We start from the raw sequence: 21,466 nt of genomic DNA on the forward strand, positions 1-21,466 counted from the left end.
TTTACATCCTTATGAAAACAATGTTTGTGCATTATTTACAGAGATTCGAGACTTTGCAGCATCATGCACCTCAAAAGTGGCTAACCTACACCAATGGAGTAGATTTGGACAACAGAACAAATTTGCCTCATTCGTCACGAACTTGGTAGCCACACTCAGCAATACCACTGGATGCCAAGACTTGTGCCATACAAACTGAGGCACGTTGTTGAGCAAGATTATAGGGAGCTTTACTTTCCATTTAAGTGTATTATACCTGACCTGGGAGTGCTGGATGCTGACACTAAGTACCTAAAACGGAAAGTCCTCAGTACTGACAACCCTCAATTATTCATAAAAAGTTATGTACACCAAAGTTTCTCCCCCTCTCTACTGCAACATAACCCAACACGTGATACCAGCAACGCTACCACACGATGAAAGGAGAAGTGATTCACCATACGTCATCTCGATGGTGAAAGGCATTTGGCGTTGGAAATTAGCACTCACTTGTCAATTGGTATCAGTCTGCAGGATAGATGCGTAAAACTGCTTAAGTAACAAATCCAGAGCATGACCCCTCTTTAGAGAGCATAATATGCTTGTAGGTGCAGCTTATACATAGATTTTTTTTTAAACAGTACATTTTTGGATGTTCAAACATCTGTACCACCATAAAACAAGTCCTAGAAAAAGCACTATTAGCGTCAGATAATTTGTACCTGTATCAGACGACGACAAGGCTTTACTAACGGGTGCTCCCTGTCCAGAGTTTCCCAGGGCCAAGGACTCCTCCTCAGCATCTTTCACTTCTGTAGAATTCTTTATGGGGGAGTCTAATTTTTTTTTTGAAAAGAATAAAGCTTGAAGTCAATTGTTATCAGGTAATTGATTCTGGCACTGTAATCCTACTGAAAAGGGTGTTATGTTACAATCTCACAGGGTAACTGGCCCACCTTCAGTTGTCTCCTGGTACACCAGATGGTGCATGAACTGGAAGAGGTCTAGTAGGTGGTGAGGTCTAGTATGCCAGGGATTGGAAGGGAAGAGAAAGTGGGAACAGCCTAATCGGACTCAATTTATAGAAGCACTACTCCTTAATCTGCTGATAGAGATACACTACAGCAATAAGAGGCAAATCCCTGGTTCAGACCACCCTGGAACTTACAGCTGGACAACAGGCAATAAAAACAAAAGGAAACAGGAGTAAAATTATGGCCATTCTACCTGCAGATGGTCACAGATTAGCAAAAAGATACCTGGCAGGTAATTTTATTCTCACATCCAATACATGGTACTCATACATGGGCATACAGGATGGACACAGTACATAAAGAATTTATGAATGGGTATAAAGGCTGAGACACATTGAGGAAGACAGTGAAAGCAAGTTAAATGCCATCAGTTCCAACATTAGTTTAAAAAAAAAGACTGAAAAACGTGCCAAAAGATTTTAAAACCTAGGAAAATTCATTGCTCTTCCAGGAAACCTCAAGAGTGATAACGTTAGATTATCGACTCAGCAATTTATTTCTTTGAAAGAAAGTTTGTATACTACCATGCAGGATTCTTCAATGTCTCTCCTGAACAAAACAGCCAAAAGAAATGCAAGATCCAGGTGTATGAAGCACCCTTAATTAAATTTTATAATAAAGTTTCAAGGTCTGTTCCCGAGCTGCAGAATTGAAGACTGGTTCCAGATAGGTGTGCACACAGTGGGCATGATTCAGCAAAAAAGGACCAAGAGATTGATTAAGAGGGGAAAAATAGAATATGAGAGCAAACTTGCAAGGAACATAATAACTGATTGTAAAAGCTTCTATAAATATGTCAAGAGAAAAAGATTAGTGAAGACAAATGTAGGTCCCTTACAGTCGGAAACGGGAGAATTTATAATGGGGAACAAGGAAATGGCAGAGCAATTAAATACTTTGGTTCTGCCTTCACGGACGGGGACACAAATAACTTCCCAGAAATGCTAGGGAACCAAGGGCCTAGTGAGAAGGAGGAATTAAAGGAAATTAGTATTAGTTAAAAAAAAAGTGCTGGAGAAATTAATAGGACTAAAAGCCGATAAATCCCCAGGGCCTGATAATCTGCATCCCAGAGTGGTGGATGCATTGGTTGTCATCTTCCAAAATTCTATAGATCATGGAACAGTTCCTGCAGATTGGAGGGTGGCAAATGTAACCCCACTAATTTAAAAAAAAAGGAGAGAAAACAGGGAACTACAGACCGGTTAGCCTAACATCAGTAGTAGGGAAAATGCTAGAGTCTATTATAAAGGATGTAATAACAGGACATTTAGAAAATATCAACAGGATTAGACAAAGTCAACATGGATTTATGCAAGGGAAATCATGTTTGACAATGTTTTGAAGATGTAACTGGTAGAATAGATAAGGGAGAACCAGTGGATGTAGCGTATTTGGATTTTCAGAAGGCCTTTGATAAAGTCCCACATAAGAGGCTAGTGTGCAAAATTAAATCACATGGGATTGGGGGTAATATACTGGCATGGATTGAAAATTGGTTAACAGACAGGAGAGAGAGTAGGAATAAATGGGTCTTTTTTGGGGTGGCAGGCAGTGACTAGTGGGTTACCGCAGGGATCAGTGCTTGGGCCCCAGCTATTCACAATATATATCAATGATTTGGATGAGGGAACCAAATGTAATATTTCCAAGTTTGCTGACGACACAAAACTAGGTGAGATCGTGAGGTGTGAGGAGGATGCAAGGAGGCTTCAAGACAATTTAAACAAGTTGAGTGAGTTGGCAAATACACGACAGATGCAGTATAATGTGGATAAATGTGAAGCTATCCACTTCGGAAGGAAAAACAGAAAGGCAGAGTATTATTTAAATGGTGATAGATTGGGAAATGTTGATGTACAAAGGGACCTGGGTGTTCTTGTACACCAGTCACTGAAAGCAAACATGCAGGTGCAGCAAGCAGTTAGGAAGGCAAATGGTACGTTGGCCTTCATTGCATGAGGATTTGAGTACAGGAGCAAGGGTTTCTTACTGCAGTTGTACAGGGCCATGGTGAGACCACATCTGGAGTATTGTGCGCAGTTTTGGTCTCCTTACCTAAGAGAGGATATACTTGCCATAGAGGGAATGCAGCAAAAGGTTCACCAGACTGATTTCTGGGATGGCAGGACTGTTGTATAAGGAGAGATTGGGTCGACTGGGCCTGTATTCACTAGAGTTTAGAAGAATGAGAGGGGATCTCACTGAAATGTATAAAATTCTGACAGGGCTAGACAGACTGGATGCAGGGAGGATGTTTCCCCTGGCTTGGGGGGGGGTCATCTAGAATGAGGGGTCACAGTCTCAGGATACGGGGTAGGACATTTAGGACTCAGATGAGGAGAAATTTCTTCACTGAGGGTGGCGAACCTGTGGAATTCTCTACCACAGAAGGCTGTGGAGCCCAAGTCACTGAATATATTTAAGATGGAGCTAGATAGATTTCTAGACACAAAAGGCATCAAGGGGTATGGGGAGAGCCTGTATCATGCTCTTTTCTGCTTGCTCCAGGCAGGGTAGGGCTATTTAGTTCATACATCTACTCAAAGTGTGGAATCATAATACACATTCTGGAGGTAAAACAATCTTTTTTTAAAAAAAAGGCATTTCCATCCATAAATTAAGTCCTCTAGCAATAACAAAGGCTTCGAATTGACCCAGCTGACCTCAAGACTCAGCAATTACACGGTGTGGCCTTAATGGATGCACTAAATTGCACTTTAACAAGCAGATACTACATTGTGCATTACATGGTATAATAGTCCTGGACAAGAAGAGCGGTTTGCCCTCCAACTTTCCGCAAGCAGCATTACGGGAGATCTGCTACTGTACACCTACAACTGGTGTCTATACTCTGGGCTCGGGGTGGAGAGGAGAAACAGAAAAAGTCGGAGCTCCCAGTTGTGTCCATTGACTCTTGGTGAAAAGTGTGGATGGGATCAGGCTCAGCTTGGACCGCCCTACAATAGAATAACCTATTGCCACTCTGTCCCAGCCAATCTTCATGTTCAAGCCACTCAGGCGAGGAAGGCACTGGATGGAGCCCAGCATCAGTAGGCACCAGAAAGTTAGTGTCCTTCTTAAGAGAAGGCAGAGTCATAGGAACAGGAGTAGGATCCTTGAGCCTGTTCCGCCATTCAATTAGATCATGGCTGATCTGTGTCTTAATTCCATTTACCCACCTTGGCTAATACCCTTGCCTAACAAAAATCTATCAATCTCTTGTTTTGAAATTTTCAACTAATCCTCAGCCTCAACAGCTTTTTTTTTGGGGGGGGGGGGGGGGAAAAAAGAGGAAAAAGAAAAAAAAATTCCAGATTTCCACTCCCCTTTGCGTGAGGAAGTGCTTCCTGACATCACCCTTGAACAGCCTAGCTCTAACTTTAGGGTTACATTTCCTTGTTCTGGACTCTCCCACCAAAGGAAATAGTTTCTCTGTCTACCCTATCCTTTAATCATCGTAAACACCTCAATTAGATCACGCCTTAATCTTCTATACTCGAGAATACAAGCCTAGTCTCTGCAACCTGTCCTCATAATTTAATCCTTTTAGACCTGGTATCATTGAGGTGATAGCAGTCACTCATGATATGTAGAGTTTAAACACTTGGATCATGAAAGAAACTTATAAACCAATTCAGTCAACAGATTTTATTACCTGTAGGAGATCCACAAGGCTTCCCATCTGTTCGAGGCTTGGTCTTAACAGCAGTTACTGTGGTAACAACAGTGCCACAAGGCATGACCGTTCGATCCTTTTCCACTTTCTTTGCTGGAAGCAGTGTGGGAGATTGCCGGGATTTAACCTCATTAGGTTCCATGTAATAGAACTGAAATCAGACAAAGATCATGGTTCACATTTAAGAACTATTATAAACTCTCTTCCATCACATCTCCTAGCTAGGTGCCAAATACAAGACGGGGGTGGGGGTTGAAGGGGGAGTGTCAACTGTGGGCACAGAGCATCCTGGTGAACTTTTGCTTCGCCCAAAAAGTTCTTTCCTACAGCTCTCAAACGCACTCCAGACAGAAAACAAGGAGTCTCACCATCTGTATTCCCTTGAAAAAGCCAAACTTGAACTGGGCTCTCCCCATAGCGCAAGAATTTTATTCAGCAAGTATCTGACCCATACTGACCAGACGGTCTCAGATTTGGCCCCAATCCGTTGCCTTTTCTTGATCTCAGTCACGACACCAATAGGGACGCTACAAGTAGCCTCAATGCCAATAGGTTGGAGTGGGTGGAAAAAAGGAAAAATAAAAAGCCACCGATCACTACTGGAAGTGGACATGTGGCCCCTGGGCGAGAACAGGATGGAACTTAGCAGCGAAGCTTCCTCCCTTACCTTCCCCCTGCCAAATGCACAGTTCAATAGCTTGCCAACACTCACCCACGAATAACGGGCACTTGGCAGAGGAGTGGATGGCAATCCCTGCCTGTGGAACCCAAACAAGTAGTAAATCCGTTAAGAGGGAAGGGGAGAACATAGTCAGGAAAAAAAACAAGCCCACAGTTGCATTACCTTCATTTTTTTTCCCTTTCCTTTCAGTCTATTTCAGTTGGTTTTAAAAAGGAGGAAAAGAAGTTGTTTGAACAGCAAGAGCAGATAACAGGCAAAACCAAATGAGCAAAGCACGAGGGTAAACATTGCAAGAGAGGTAGTTAAATTACAATGACAGGACTGCTTAATTTAAAGAAAAGTAAGCACTGAATAGTAATCATGACAAGGCAGTGGAATGCTGTGGCACACTGGGGCCTGAAGTGTTGAGTAGGGGGATGAATATTTAAACCTGCACACACAAGGTCAGTGACGCAGTTAGGTTGAAGGGCAGGAGGGAGGGTGGCAGTGCTAAGTGTTTCTAGTTTGTTTTAAATAAATTGAGACACCTAGGAGAAAAACCAAAGTTCCCCATAGTTGAAAAACGAAGGAGAAAAGATTAATAAATCAGGAATTAGTGACATAACATCAAGCCATCATTTTAAAATTCTGTCGATTTTTGTTGATAAATAAAAACAAAAGGAAGCAAAGATTGAGGGAAGCAAGGAATTTCCCAGTTTTGAAGATCTGGAAAAGATTCAACAGATAAGAAAAAGGTGCAACATGCCTTGACTGTAACAGAGAGAATGAGGAGTGTGTCGTAGAGGTGAAGTGCTTAGTTACAGGGAGAAAAATTGGCATCTGACACCCAAAGCCTCTTTCACACACACACATCCTAATTGGCAGATAGCATGGTATTACTGGAGGACTGGGAGTCAATGCTCTGCTCAGTGTGTGTGCTATAGTTCACATTTTAGTTCTCAGCAACTCCTTTCAGCTAGTTTCCTCCACCCCCCCCTCCAAAATCAGTACTTTGATGAGTTAGAAATATTTTCTAACTTCCAACTGTAGCCAAGCACCAGCAGCCTGGATCAAGTCTTTTTCCCCTCCCCCCCTCCTCTTGAAAGCACATCGGAGAATCAGAACTCAGCAAACAACAGGACCCCGTGTTATATCAGACGGGAGCTCAGATTTTTAAAAAACGAGCAGATACAAATAAACAAAAATAATTAATATTTGTACTCAGGAGGTTACAGGATGACTAGAATAGGAAATGGGAATGGAGAAATGTCAGCAATGGTACAGTAGGAGCTGCTCCTTTAAGGTCAAGGCAGAGTAGATGCAGCTTACCTCTAACCTTGACAATCCTGACTTGGGAATTATTACCACCAACCTTGAATGTCCCATCCCCCAGCATCAACATCCCTCACCTCAAGCTTACAAAGATATTTTATGTTTCAGAGGATGGCTAGTTCACTTCCAAACATAACCCAATTAGTGTATTTGTAGGTATAAATCAGAATGAAAAATTGATTTTGCTTCATATTGGCCATTGCTTACCAACCAATTTTTATTAAGCTCTAACACAATTTTTTCCCCTGTTCAGTCACAATCCAAGACTACAAAACATCAACAAAGTTTGGGCCAATTTGAATAAAGGGCAAAAAAAAAAAATCCCATTTTGAAAATAACAGCCCCACTCCCAAGAGATGCACAACTCAGAATTGAGCACATAGTTTGTGCAGGTTATTACCTCAGCTGTGATGGACCCCGAACTATTCCCATTCTGCGTGTTCGCCAGACGGAAGCTTTGTCTCCCACTGGGCTGTTTCTTGAACAGATCTATAGGCACAGTCACCTCACCCAGGACTGCATCTATGGTAGGAAGTAATACCATCAAAAGAAAAAAAAAACCCTCAAAAATACAGAGTGAATCAGTCACAATCTTGAGAGAAAAAAGCCAACCTTTCAGGTGGGACCATTCATCAGGACTAATGAAAAATTTACTCTTTTTTTATTTTACACAAATATCAAGCTAGATATTGCTATGTTAGTGTCATCTGCAAACTTGGATGTCTAAGTTAGTAGGCACAGTAAGTTGTGAAGATGGGAGCAGGCAGTTACAAAGAGACAGACAGATTAAGTGAGTGGTCAAAACTGGGGCAGATGGAGTGCGACGTGTGGAAGCGCGAGGTCACCCACTTTGGATCGGAGAAAGACAAATCGGAATATTCTCTTAATGACGAGAGACCAGGAGCTGCAGAGGAGCAAAGGGAGTTGCGTGTCCATGTACACAAATCACAAAGCTAGTGCACAGGGACAATAATGTAATGTAATCAAAAAGGTTATTGGTATGTTGCCTTTATCTCAGGGGCTGGAATGCAAAGGGAAGTGATGCTTCAGTTGTACAGAGCCTTGGTCAGACCCCATCTGGAATACTGCTTTAAGTGTTGGGCACCATATCTCAGGGAGGATATATTTCCCTTGGAGGGGATATAGTGCAGACTCACCAGAATGACACTAAGGCTTAGTTATGAGGACAGGTTGCATAAACCTGGCTTGTATTCCATTTTAGAAGGTTGAGGGTTGATCTAATACGAGGTCTTTAAATTAATAAAAAAGGGGTTAAATAGGAAAGATAGAGAGAAACTATTTCCTCTGGTGGGGGAATCCAGAACAAGGAAGCATAATCTTAAAATTAGAGCCAGGCCATAAAAAGGTAAATCAGGAAGCACCTTTTTATTTTTTTTAAAACATTAAAGAGTGGAGGAAATCTGGAACTTTTCCCTTCCCTCCCCAGATGGCTGTGGATGCTGGGTCAATAAAAATTTTCAAGCCTGAGATGGATCTATTTTTGTTAGGTAGGGGTATCAAGGGATATGGAACAAAAGTTGGGTAAATGGAGTTGAGGTACAGATGAGCCAGAGAACGCTCGAGGAGCTGAATGGCCCACCCACTCCTGTTCCTATGAAAATGAACTGTTTTTTTTTTCCCCAAAAAAAACTTGAACTGGAGGTTCAGTCAGTACAGGATCATGCAATAAACTCCAAACCTGAACCTGGAAATAGTACAATTCAAATGGTTTCATGTATCAGAGCACTTAATCTCACGTGATGATGAATGTTCAATTACGGAAATTATTGGTTGGCACAACCCTAACGACGGTGTCAGCTACGCACTCTCTGAGGGTCTTCCATCCTCCAAAATCTGCAAGTGAAGTTTCTTCGACTTGGCGCTCAACTCGCTGTTGGGGGGGGGTTTAAAAAAAGGGTAAAATTAGCTGCTGATTCCAGGCTTTTGAAGCACATCTCAATGCAATTTAAAATTTCCTTCTAACCTCAGATTAGACACACCATTATTGTGCCTTCCAAACAGCTTGCATACAAAGACAACGACACTTTCAGTTTCTGCATCAGGATTCCTCCGCTCCCTCCCCCCTCAAAAGTAGGTCAATTGTCATCTACAGATAAGCCAGTAAGGATACTAGGGAGTGCATACTGTACACATTTAAAACACACACGCAATAAGGCTTTGCCATGCTCTTGGAGAGGGGACAGAGTGGTATTAAAGCTTAAAGAGCTGAACGTACTGATTTGCTCTCCTCTTTTCATGCGATTACTTCCTCTGGGTGACATCAGGGGTTGGACAGAACAGATTTTAATGCTGAAATTCACCTTCATGACATTAAACCCCACACACAAAACGGAAAGAAAAATCATAGTATGTTACAGCACAGAAGGCGGCCATTCGGCCCATCGTGTCTGTGCTGGCTCCGAGAAAGAGCTATCCGATTAGTCCCACTCCCCTGCTCTTTCCCCATAGCCCTGTAACTTTTTTTCCCCCCTTCAAGTAAAAAATCCAATTCCCTTTTGAAAGTTATTATTGACTCTGCTTCCACCACCCTTTCAGGCAGTGCATTCCAGATCATAACTCTGTAGAAAAGTAATAAGATTTTCACTTTCCACCATTTCTAATGAAACCATAAAATTAGTGTACAAGAGCAAACAGCAGAAACCCTCCCCAGGGACAGCAACAGAAGGAAGGCTGGCAAAAATGAGACATTTAAACACTTCTTTAAAAAAATTGCAATGTTCAAATAAATCATGACGACAGGTTCAGATTGACCTTAATTTTGAAGAATAGTAAAGTGCAAGGAGTTAACTTTTTAAAATCCTATTGGAACTTTTTGATTACAATGTGGGGTTTCCTGCAGTATGATGCCAAACACCCTACAGTGCATTACCATCACATTTTGCTTCTTTGTCAGTCACTGAATAGAAAATGAATTAAAGCCAGATCGAGGCAAGTAAGGAGATTCAGGGTCCTAAATTCTCAGAACTATTCAGGGGTGGGACCCAAACATGGGGTTGATCTTCACTTTGCCCAGTTCAAACCACAGAGCAGAGGCATCTTCTTGCAGGTGGGGAAAGGGAAAATAAAAAAAGGAACACACCTCACCTAAACATAATCAAAGTTATGGCTGCACAATTGTAGCCCACCAGACAGTGTCTCTGTGGACAAGGGCAGTAGTGCACCATAGGATTGCCACTGCTCACCAGTCAGTCACCGAGATCACCCACCAGCCAAGGCACTGCAAAAGCTCACTCATTACACAGCATCACACACACTGAACTTTGTATACTGTATACTATAAACATGCATGTGATATGACAATGTATTATAACCAGAGAACAACTGCAATAAGTAAAATAAAAGCCACATGTCCAGATTGTGCCCAGCACCCAAGTGGCTATATGGAACATTATTAGCAATCTGTCAACAGGTCAAATGCCCAGACACACACCTAAGACCAGGCAGGCTGCAGATACGAATATAAAAATACATTCAAGCTTTATGCAATGGGTTTTTGTAGGAATTTAAAAGCACCTCAATTATTTTTGAACTCAACAAAACTCAGAAGCAATACAATGGCAACAAGAAAAGCAAGACAGTGATGAATGAGTAGGCTTAAAAAAAAATACACAATACTCACAAAACAAACTGCTGGTCCCACAGGGGGTAGGAAATGCTGCTCATCACAGAGCTGGAGACTTTCTGCACTGGATTATCCAACTCTACAACACAGTATGGACGGACACGCTCTGTGACAATACCAAATACATTCAGAACATTACATCTAACTTTATCTGCAGTGACTGTAAAGCAGAAAATTTAATACATTATTGCTTAGAATTAATTCCACAAAAGAACAGAATTTTAATAGTGTTAATAATTTTTCATTCAACTACTTTTTAAGAAAAGCTTCTACAACTTTAAGCAAGATTAATATCCTTAAGGTCCTCATACTCAAGCGTAAGCATTGACACATCCTAATTCACTGTCGTCAATAGGGCTTCAGTAAAGCACAACTTGGAAATCTTCACACAGCCACACGGTTGCTGCATTTTTTCCACCAGCATTTCAGTAAAGTGTAACAGGTGCGAGTTCGGCACAGTATCTGTTTGGTAGGACCTTACTGTACTCAATGACACTAGGTTGGGTGCGGTTACCTGCAACATCAGGACCAGCAAGATCGTCCACTTTAATGATCTTCACAAGAAGTTTTCGCTCATGGGCTCTTGGTGGTTTGGGAGGAGAGAAGATCGGTGAGGCCAACTCTGTATTTGGTAAATTTTGGGAGATTGGCAAATTCTATAAAGGAGGAGGGAAGAGGAAAAAAATTACACAAGAATGAATCAGTCCCTGCACAGGTAAATCATACCAGAAATCCAGCTGATTAGATACGGACATTAATGGTTAAGTTTAAAAGAACACACAAGTACTTCGTGGTTTACCAAATAATAAAACCACCCAATTATATCCAGTAGTTCCCATAACCTGGTGTCTTGTAGACAACTGAGTAGTCATGCATGGTGTAAACTGGATACAGGTACAATTAAAGTGGAGGGGCACGGGTGATTCTGTCAACATGAAGGACTTTCCATCAGTCAATAAAAACATTCAAAACTACCATCATCTAATAAATAGGACAGTCTCCCTTCCCCACTTAGTTCTCTTTCTCCTGCCCATTTCAGATTTCCCTTTTCCACAAAGATTGCTCAGTTATCCATCGGATACAAGACTGTCAGCAAGCACCTCCCACAGGAAATCCCAAAGATCAGCTTCCTTTCCCCTTATCTTCAGCGATTTCATCTTACATCTAAGCTCCCCTAGCTTTCTTTCCATGACTTATCTGCCTCCAAGTCTCACTCAACAGCACCCCCGTCACAAACTTTCCCCATTATTGCTCACCCCCTTGACCTCACACAGCCTCTCCATCTCCAAGATCTCAATCACTAATAAGGCTATGACCACTTCCTTGTCGCCTTTAAACATGCCCCTGCTTTTATCCACCACCCTCCAATCCACTGGTGAAGGGAAAAAAAAAAGACACACCTCCAGGTCCCTCACAAATGCACTCCAATTTCCTCTCCTCCATCTGCCGCTGTTGACCTGCTCCCTCACTTTGCCTTTCAACACCCTCACTCCTGCCAAATCACTCAGCATTTCCCACTGCTGCTGTTGACCTGCTCCCTCACTTTGCCTTTCAACACCCTCACTCCTGCCAAATCACTCAGCATTTCCCACTGCTGCTGTTCCCCAGTGCACGTCTCATCTTAACTCCCGTAAGTCCAAGGGCAACAAACTCTCATGTCGCTAGATCTAACTTAAACATGTTCAGCTTTATTGTGACCATCAGGACAGAACTGGACGAGTCAACGCTCTCCTTGCTCCAACCGCCATAAACTTACAACTTGTCCAAAACTCTGCTACACGCATCCCTGTCCCACACTAATCTCACTCGCCCAACACCACAGTCTTCACTGATTTATATTGGCTGGCCATCCATCAATGCATCAAATTTAAATCCCTCCTCAGCCTCATCTCATTTTATCCCTGTAATCTTCTCCAGTCTTACATTTCCCCACTGGCTGTCTTATCTTGTGCACATTTCTCTTTCATCGCGGCCCCCCGACCCCCACCATTGGCAACAAGGCCTTCAATTACCTGGTCATATTCTATGGAATTCCCTCCCTAATCCCCTTTGCCTCTCCACCTACCCTAAAAAATAAACCCTCAAAACCCATCTATGTTTTGAGAATGCATTTTCCCTTCTCCCCGGTCCTTCCTCATCACCCCCCACCTTTCATTCTATTAAAATATTTGTTTACCGTTCAGTTCGGAGGGGTTAACTTATTTTATCTCTGCCTACCAATGCTGAATGAGCATATTTCCATCAGTTTCTCTTTTTGTTTCATCAACTACACTCTGTATAGGTGGAGCATCAATAGCTATGGGCATACATAATGAAACTTGCATTGCATGGCTATCGTCTAGCAGTGTAAACATGGCACGATTTTGCACCCAATCTACACATGAACATTTGTAAAGAGGTATGGACAAATATGAATCGTGGGGATTCATAATTACAATGTGTTAGGCTGAACAGTGAAAGAGAGGGCCTCGCACTTTTATTAGTTAGACCACCCTGATTGAAAGACCTCATACTCACATGGTTTTTCTTAAAAGGTCCAGCCTTCATACTAAGACAGACCATGGGACGGGCAGAAGTTAACATGTCCTGCAACAGTGTATAGATAGTCTCCAGGTCTGTACCCCTTTCATTCGCCTAATTAAGATAAGAAACTAGTGAGAAACATTATAGAAGCAGGCTTAAAAAGATGGTTAAAAGTGGTTGATTCAAAAGGGCACAAAGCTCAGAGCCAAGTTCAGTCACTTCCCTTCAATAGGCAGGTTTTAATAGATCCCAGCCTGAGTAGGTGCTGAGAGATCAGGATCCCATTCAATTTCACCCAACTGGCTGAGGTGTGGAAACGGGGAATATATTTGTAGAAAAGTCCGACCATCACTATATCTTTAAAAAAGTTAGCCAGTTAAAGGCAATTGAGAACAAAATGTTAATGAAAGTTGTTCTGTAATGGAACAACTTGTAGAAGTTAGGGAATCAAATTGTGAATAAGAATACTTCCAGCTGACAACACTGGATTAAATGATGGTTGAATGTTTAGTCAGCTTTTACACTGTCAGCACCCAATGTCATCAGGACTCACCATTTGCAAAAGCAGATACACACACCATGCCATTTTTAGCCATCCCCAGCAAACACTCGTTTCTAAAGATGTTCTGATGCACAGTCGCTTATCATCTCTCGCAGGGCCAATCATTAATTACATAAACTAAGCCTTCTCATTGACTATAGCATCTGCTGGACAGCTGAGCTGCATTTTGTTCATGTACATTATATGTACTTCAAAAAAAGCTAATAAAACAGATTTAATTACAAAAACCGTATATTTTCTACTTTTGACAAGTACCCTAGGGCTATTGGGAAAAAGCAGGGGAGTGGGACAAATTGGATAGCTCTCTCAAAGAGTAGGCACAGGTATGATGGGCCGAATGGCAACAGTCTGTGCTGCAAGATTCCAATTGAATCAGCAGACATCTCGGACCTAGAGTAGTTGCGGGTACTGTGTGCATCACTCCACCCAGTATTTAGTACTGTCAATTCATTTTGCAATATTGAAGCCATGCAGACTGGGCATTTATGCAGTATTTCCGAAGACAATGCTACAGCTGGATGAAGAACTCTGCTCTCTGTTCCAATCTCTTCCTTCCCTTCTCTTTTAGGAATAGAGATGTCAGCCCAGGAGACAATTTGGTCTTCTTGCCAGTGCTGAATTTAGGCCCTGCTCTCTTCCAACAATTTATCCACCTAGATTAATATATTAGATAGCTACAACTTCCTACCCTGAAACAAAAAAACATAGCACAGGAAAGGGACATTTTAACTTTGTGCTTTATACATGCCTAGAGTATCTAAACAATAGGAATGTATCTATGGTCATCCATTTTCTTGAAAGCATCAAGAGTTGAAAACAGGATAATTAGCTTTTGAATAATTGTATGCAGCAATGATTTACAAACACACACTACTTCTAAACTTCATTTTAATGCCCAATTTGACAAATTTGAAGTGATACAGGTTGTGTTTATGGTCTGTTACTTACAAATAAGGGTTTGAATGGATGTTATCATTCAAACTCCCAACCCATAGAACTCAAAATGGCAGACTTGGCCAGGAATTGCAAGTGGACCCATGGCTTCTATAAAAAAGACTGAAGAATTAACCACAGCAAAAATTGCACCGCAGAACTGTACTAGTTAGCCAGTTCTATTCAGAAATCATTACAGCAGTCTTAACTGCAATCAGGATAGAACACTATCAGAGTTTGTGTGAGTGGCTTCTCATACAGATCAATACACATCACAGCCTCCTAGTATTTCTCATAGTAAAGTACAGATGAGAACAAGCACAATTTAACAAAAAGGTGACGGGACAACAGTTAAGTGCATTATCCAGTGTGAAACTAAGTCAAACGGAACAAACGGTCCAGATTTCAGCTGGACAGGAGTGCTACGAATGGCTTCAGTGTCTGTGGGCTTGGAGAGAGGGGGTCAAAAAAAAGTTAACTCTGATTCCCATTCATGATCACTATCTAGTAACCCCAGCTGGAAAATGCTTGGGTTTGGACAGGGTCAGTTTTACCAAAATCAAAGCATGCATTGGATATCAGCTTTCTATCTTCTAAATTCAGGATCCAAAGTACACAAAAAATTTAAGTCACTCACTCACCTCCTTTCTTACTCTTGGTGTCACTTTCAATTTTAAGTTTTGAGAGTCCACAAGACTCCATGTGACTTGGACGACATTGTCAACTTCTTGAATGTGAATCTCCAGCTGTGGAAACAGACAAAGTTACTAAAGGAAGAATATTCCCTCCCCACCCTATTCCAATTTAGGGGTCAGTTATATTACACGTAGCAGTTTGACATGTTTAGCGTGTTGTAGGACTGGTAGGCCCAAGTTATAGAGTTAGCTTTGCAGTGCCTAGATGCCGCTTACAAAGCCCTCAAAGTCATGAATTACATTCTTTGACTGTGGTTCACTGTTCACTGCTTGTCTTCTCAACCTTTGACATGATCAAGCACATTATCCTCCTTCAATGTCTCTCCTTTAGAGGACAGCCCTCGTTTGGTTCCAATCTTACTTATCCAAATCATAGCTAAACCATCTCGATCAATGGCTTCTCTTCCCACCCCAACATGATCATCATAGAAACCCACCATGAGGATCCATGTTCAGCTCCCTCCTCTACCTGCTGTCCATTGGAGACATCCTCCCAGGGGGGTAGGGGGGGTAGGGGGGGGGGGTGCAGCTTCCACATGTACTCTAATGACACCCAGCTCTTCACCGTCTGAAGTGAATTAAAGCAGCTTTTTAGCCCATAGCGCTGCTTTGTTGCTTAAGAAATGGAATTCCGCTCCGAGCATTTCAGATCGCTTTAACTACGAGAATTACCGATGCCAAGTTGTGGAAATTTTAGCAAGCTCATAGGACATGGGTCGAGCTCTGATTTATTCAATTCCAATCCTTCATTTAGAACTATAAACCTGGGAATCAAGCACCACTTAGCTCAACATCAATGGTAAATAAAGAACTGGAATATATAAAGTAATTCAGAAGCATCTAGCAAGAGCAAATGCAATAAATCACAACCAATTTGTGTCAGTGGAAAGGCAGCATTAGTTTACAAATGCACTGGGATCCTCAGAGGACAGAATGGAGTTAGTGGATTATGGCGATGTGGCTGATCTTATGCATCTACAGCATTTGTTAGAGAGGCATTTCACAGCAGAGGAACAGCTAAAAATCAAGAACCCATGGGATCATGAACTACGCTGTGAATTGAATAGAAAGTAGCAGCAAGTTGCACTCCAATTCTGGAGTGACTAATGAACAATAGATGGTATTGTAAGCAAAATGCCCAATACACTCATTATGGGATTTTCACATTGAGTTTGCAATTAAAGTGGCGCGAAACCCAGTATAACACAAGCCAAATCCAATCTGGTTGTTTTCTGCTGCCCCCACCTACCCACCAAGGGTGGAGGGGTAATCTTGTATTGGCAGCACTGTAACATGAAGAGCAATGGGATTCTATAACCCAACACAGGTCATGATGTGCATTCGTGCAGCAGGCCTTTGCATTTGTACATTGTTACTCTTCAGGTCAGACAACATATATAGGTCAGGTTATTCTAGCTGTACATGCCAGCCTCAGTGCAACGTGCAGAGACCCAGGCTTGTACAGAGATGCTTTGAATTTCACAAGAGTACAATCTGGCACAAGTGAAATTTTGATTACTCAATGCACCTCATAAGCCAGATCTCATACCAGCCAATTAGAATGAACAGCTGCACAACTTTGCCAATGTACTAAATCATTGGAAATCATGCTCGGTAAAAAGGTAGACAACATTACAATTACATGCATTTACACAGTTTACAATTACATGCATTTGCACAGTGCTTTTAACAGAAATATCCCAAAGGGGCTTCACAGAAAAAAGGACAAAATTAAAGGGCAATATTGAGAAGTACAGGCAATGAACATTGCTGCTGAAAGTAAAAATGACAAAATTCAATACACACAAGTGGAAGGAGTACAAACATGACTAGTAGTATTATGGTTAGAGAAGCAGTGCTTCTTGTAGCAGTGGCTGTATTGGCTACATGCCCCATCGTTTTGGGCTTATACCAGTGCAAGCTGAACAAAGTGTCGAAGACACTGAAAACCTTGTTGAGGATACAAGTACTGCAGTGACAAAAAAAAAGGGAGGATGGTCTACTCCTATCCTGAAGCTGCAGGAAGGCGCAAGGAACGTTGCTTCTTGGAAAATAGATCAAAAAGCTTGATTCGACCATTCAAAATCTTGATGGAAGTTAGTTAAAATGAAAAAAAAATCCGTAAGATAAAAACTGTTTTTGTCAATCATCGCCAGCACATCACTGCTGTTTTGAAGGTAAGGTGTGGAAAACTGGGTGCAGGGAAACAAGAGGTAAAGAAGGCAGACAGCCAGCCAGCCAGCCTCACAGTGAATCACATGCAAGTAAAGAAAAATATTCTTTGTATTTAAAGAACATAAGAAATAGGAGCAGGAGTAGGCGATATGGCCCCTCAAGCCTGCTCCACCATTCAATCAGATCACGGCTGATCTTCAACCTCAACTCCACTTCCCTGCCTCATCCCCATATCCCTCGATTCCCCTACAGTCCAGAAATCTATCCATCTCAGCTTTGAATATATTCAACGACTGAGCATCCACAGCCCCCTGGGATGGAGAATTCCAAAGATCCACAATCGAGTGAAGAAATTCCTCATCTCGGTCTTAAATGGCCGACCCCTTATCCTGCGACTATGCCCCCTAGGTCTAGACTCTCCAGCCAGGGGAAACAACCTCTCAGCATCTACCCTGTCAAGCCCCCTCAGAATCTTATATGTTTCAATGAGATCCCCTCTCATTCTTCTAAACTCTAGAGTGTGTAGGCCCATTCTACTTAATCTCTCCTCACAGGAAAACCCTCATCCCAGGAATTAATCTAGTGAACCTCTGCTGCACCACCTCTAAAAGGTAAGTATATCCTTCCTTAAATAAGGAGACCAAAAGTGTACACAGTATGCCAGGTGAGGTCTCACCAAAGCCCTGTACAACTGTAGTAAGACTTCTTTACTCTATTGCAAGGGGTTGGAGCACAAAAGGCCAACATTCCATTTGCTTTTCTAATTGCTTGCTGTACCTGCATGCTAACTTCTTGTGTTTCTTGTACAAGGGCACCAACATTTAATAGTTTTTCACCGTTTAAAAAAATCCTGTTTTTCAATTCTTCCTACCAAAAAGAATAACCTCACATTTTACTCCATCTGCCACCTTCTTGCCCAAAAGAGGTTGTGTAACTGAAAACTGAAATTTCAAAAAAAAAAATTGGCCCCTGGGTAGATTACATAGATGTTTAACAGCCTCCTTGAAATAATAGAGTTGTCCAGGATTCTTTTCAAGTTGTACCTGAATATGAAGTGGAGACACTTGAATATTAAAGGATTCCAGTTCCATGGCTACAGGCGAGTCCTGGGTCACAGTGATAGAAAACTGAGCATGCGCTCCAGTCACATGGCATCCAAAAACCTAAAACCAAATTCACAATGAGCTTTACTGCAGAGTCTGCACCTAATGCACAACATTTCCCATTAATTAGCATATAGTATACAGTTACTCAAAGGTCAACTAGATGCATATGGCAGTACAATACTAGATCTGGATTTTCTAATATACATTATCCAAAATGATTGTAGCCACTTAAATATGTTTTTTCTTTTTTTGTTTCATTCTCCCTGTCCCTTCACCTGCTGGTGCTAACTCACACTGGAGTATGCTCCCACAAGTGCCTGGCACCCTCTAATACTTCTCCCAAGGGAGCATTCCTCAGGTGTAAGCCTCAACAGCAAGTCTAGTAGAAAATGGGGTGGAGCCATCAGGAGTAGGAACCCTGGCCGACTTTCCTCTCCTTAGCTTAGGAATCCAACTGTAGAGCCTTTGGAACTGCAAATTTAGTGTATAGATCAAGGATTGAACCTGGACCCTTCCTGGTCTCCATGTCTCAGCAACATACCTTTATGTCACTGCCCTTATCAACTAAGCCATTAACAGAATTAATTTTTTTTTTAAAAATGAGTTAAGGTTAATTTTGGTAAATCAACCGCAAATTGTTTTCATGGAGTTGCAGCAATGACAATCACATATCAACAATTCAAAGCACTGATAGTCAGCGGAGATCTCAAATCCAGTCCAAAAATCACCCTGGCACAAATTCAAGGCTTCAATCTAATCCAGGGATAATCAGATAGCGTTGACATGATTCACTAGTTTTGCTCTCACATTTACAATGCTACCAAAACCAGATTAGATTACAGCTTTGGGATTGTGGCCAGCCATGCATGTGTAAAATAAGTGTAAAGATACCAATAGTGGCAATATTTTCACAAAAAACTAATTCAGTCTCCTCCAATAATTTGATGGTTAAGTGCACTCCCTCCCAGCCCCATGTAGCACTGAGTCATGCAGAACAGAAAGTCCAGAGTTTCCAATCTTTGCTGAGTTAGCTGATCTCAGCCAGGGCAGAATTTGGGGTGCTACAATCAGCTCTTAATGCTATTGAGCTGGGGAAAAGTTGGGGGGGGGGGGGGGGGGGGCTAGGAAAAAAAAAAAAAACTGGAAAAAAAGAGTAGGGGCAGTTAAGGTCCCTGCTCCCAATCATCCCCTGATGTCTGCTGAAAAGTATCCATGTGTTGTCATTGGATGAGAACTCCCAAAACAAACCTCCAATCCCCACACTACTAGCTGCACTGTAGCAGGGAAACAAATGACCAGTCAGGCATCTCCTCACAGGTGAAGGAAACGCTCAAAGAGAGACTGAACTAATACGAGACCATAGTTCTCCAATAATCGTAGTCTTTTCCAATTTAAACTTTGTATATGGTATATAATTCACACAAAATTAACCAGTCATTTTTACTTCTGTCGTCATCACTCATTTATACTTCAAAGCAGTCCAAATACATCAAGAAATCATGATACAGAGATAAATTTAAAATGAAGCATAAACGGTGGAAGTTAGCTCAACAAAGCTAAGCAACACAAGGTGCACAAATCAGTGCATTACTTTTCTGTAAACCAGAGTCTTGCTGTAATGGTTTGCTCATAGCACACAATCACCAATTTAACAAGTTTGAATTACTCTTTAATAGGAATGAAGCGATAAAAAGTTTTATTCTAAGGCACATAGCACAGAATATTGTTGCATGTTCTGTGGTACCAAGTTGCTGTATTGTGACATGATCATGTGTGACAGGGGGGTAAATTATCTTTATAGTGAAGGAGATATAAATATTTCAAGCTCATCCATTTCCCCCAACCCCACCATCTCCCTCTTTCTTGATGTGGAGATGTCGGTGATAGACTGGGGTGGACAAATGTAAGGAGTCTTACAACACCAGGTTATAGTCCAACAGCTTTATTTCAAATAAAGCTGTTTGACTATAACCTGGTGTTGTAAGACTCCTTACATTTGTCCCTCTTGTCAGTCTAAATCCTCAGTGATGCAACTGGAAGCATTGGGAATGAATGCAGGAACCTGGGACGAAAGCCTGTTTATATTACATTAACACTCCCCAATAGTGACAAAGGTAATATGTGGGCAGGCAGGTAATAGATGCGAAGTTATAAACTTTGTAACAAAGGAGAATGGAAATACTCCTTAAATAGTAAGATTCTAAATGGAGTTGAGGAGCAGAGGCATTTGATAAGCAGATGCACACAGTCATAAAAAGGTGGCAGCACCTTGGTTTTGTAGCTAGAGGCAAAGAATATGAAAGCAAGGGGATAATACCCTTATGCAAGCATTTAGGTCACAGTTGGAATATTGTGAACACTTGGGACAACCTGTTATGGAAAGGATATAAAAGCCATGGAAAAGAGGCAGTGTAGATTGACCAGGATGTTATCAAGAATGAGTAGTTACAGTTAAGAAGAGACTTGAGAAGTTAGAGCTTTTTCCAACAGAGCCAAGTAGGCTAAGGAATGACCTGACACAGACCTTCAAGATTATGAAGGGTTATAGAACATAGAAACATGAGTGGGCTATCAGCTCCTCGGGCCTGCTCTGCCATTCAATTAAATCATGGCTGATCTTTACCTCAGCCCCATTTACCTGCCTTTGTTCCATATCCATTACCCAACAAAAGTCCAGTGAGCTCTAATTGTCCCCAGGATCCACGGCCTTTTGGAGGGAGAGAATTCTAGATTTCTACTAGTGGAAGAGAGTTTCTCGATTTCACTCCTGAATGGCCGGTTCTAATTTTAAGTTATGCCCCCTTGTTCTGGATTCCCCCACCAGAGGCAATAGTTGCACTGTATCTACCCTATAAAATCCTTTAACATTTAACACCTCGATTAGATCACCCCTCAATCTTCTAAACTCAAGGGGATACAAGCCAAGTTTATGCAACCTGTCCTCATAACTTAACCCTCTAAGCCCCCGTGATAAAGTAATTAGTAATAGATTGTTTCCATTGGTTGGCAACACAATAACAAGAGGGCACAAATTTTAAGGTAATCACAAAAATGAAAGGGGAGGTTAAAAAATAAAAAAAAAACTTACATAAAATGGGGTGAGAATGTGAAATTCTCTGCCAAAAAATGTTGAAGCAGAGTTTA

General features: G+C 41.6%; 1 protein-coding gene across 2 annotated transcripts in view; it reads right to left on the reverse strand.

Moving 5' to 3' along the window:
• Positions 1 to 21,466, reverse strand: part of LOC137327473 (C2 domain-containing protein 2) — a 48,689-nt gene that overhangs the window by 14,681 nt on the left and 12,542 nt on the right. Inside the window, exons 3-11 of one of the 2 annotated variants that reach the window (XM_067993334.1) lie at positions 18,260 to 18,379; positions 14,988 to 15,092; positions 12,846 to 12,962; positions 10,843 to 10,984; positions 10,326 to 10,434; positions 8,512 to 8,576; positions 7,086 to 7,207; positions 4,672 to 4,843; positions 702 to 815 (exon numbers count right to left, since the gene is read on the reverse strand). In XM_067993334.1, the coding sequence (XP_067849435.1) occupies positions 702 to 815; positions 4,672 to 4,843; positions 7,086 to 7,207; positions 8,512 to 8,576; positions 10,326 to 10,434; positions 10,843 to 10,984; positions 12,846 to 12,962; positions 14,988 to 15,092; positions 18,260 to 18,379 (1,066 nt within the window). The remainder of the gene's footprint in view (positions 1 to 701; positions 816 to 4,671; positions 4,844 to 7,085; positions 7,208 to 8,511; positions 8,577 to 10,325; positions 10,435 to 10,842; positions 10,985 to 12,845; positions 12,963 to 14,987; positions 15,093 to 18,259; positions 18,380 to 21,466) is intronic. The other variant, XM_067993335.1, reaches the window with a different exon arrangement.

The sequence above is a fragment of the Heptranchias perlo genome, chromosome 11, assembly GCF_035084215.1.
Source record: "Heptranchias perlo isolate sHepPer1 chromosome 11, sHepPer1.hap1, whole genome shotgun sequence".
NCBI lineage: Eukaryota > Metazoa > Chordata > Chondrichthyes > Hexanchiformes > Hexanchidae > Heptranchias > Heptranchias perlo.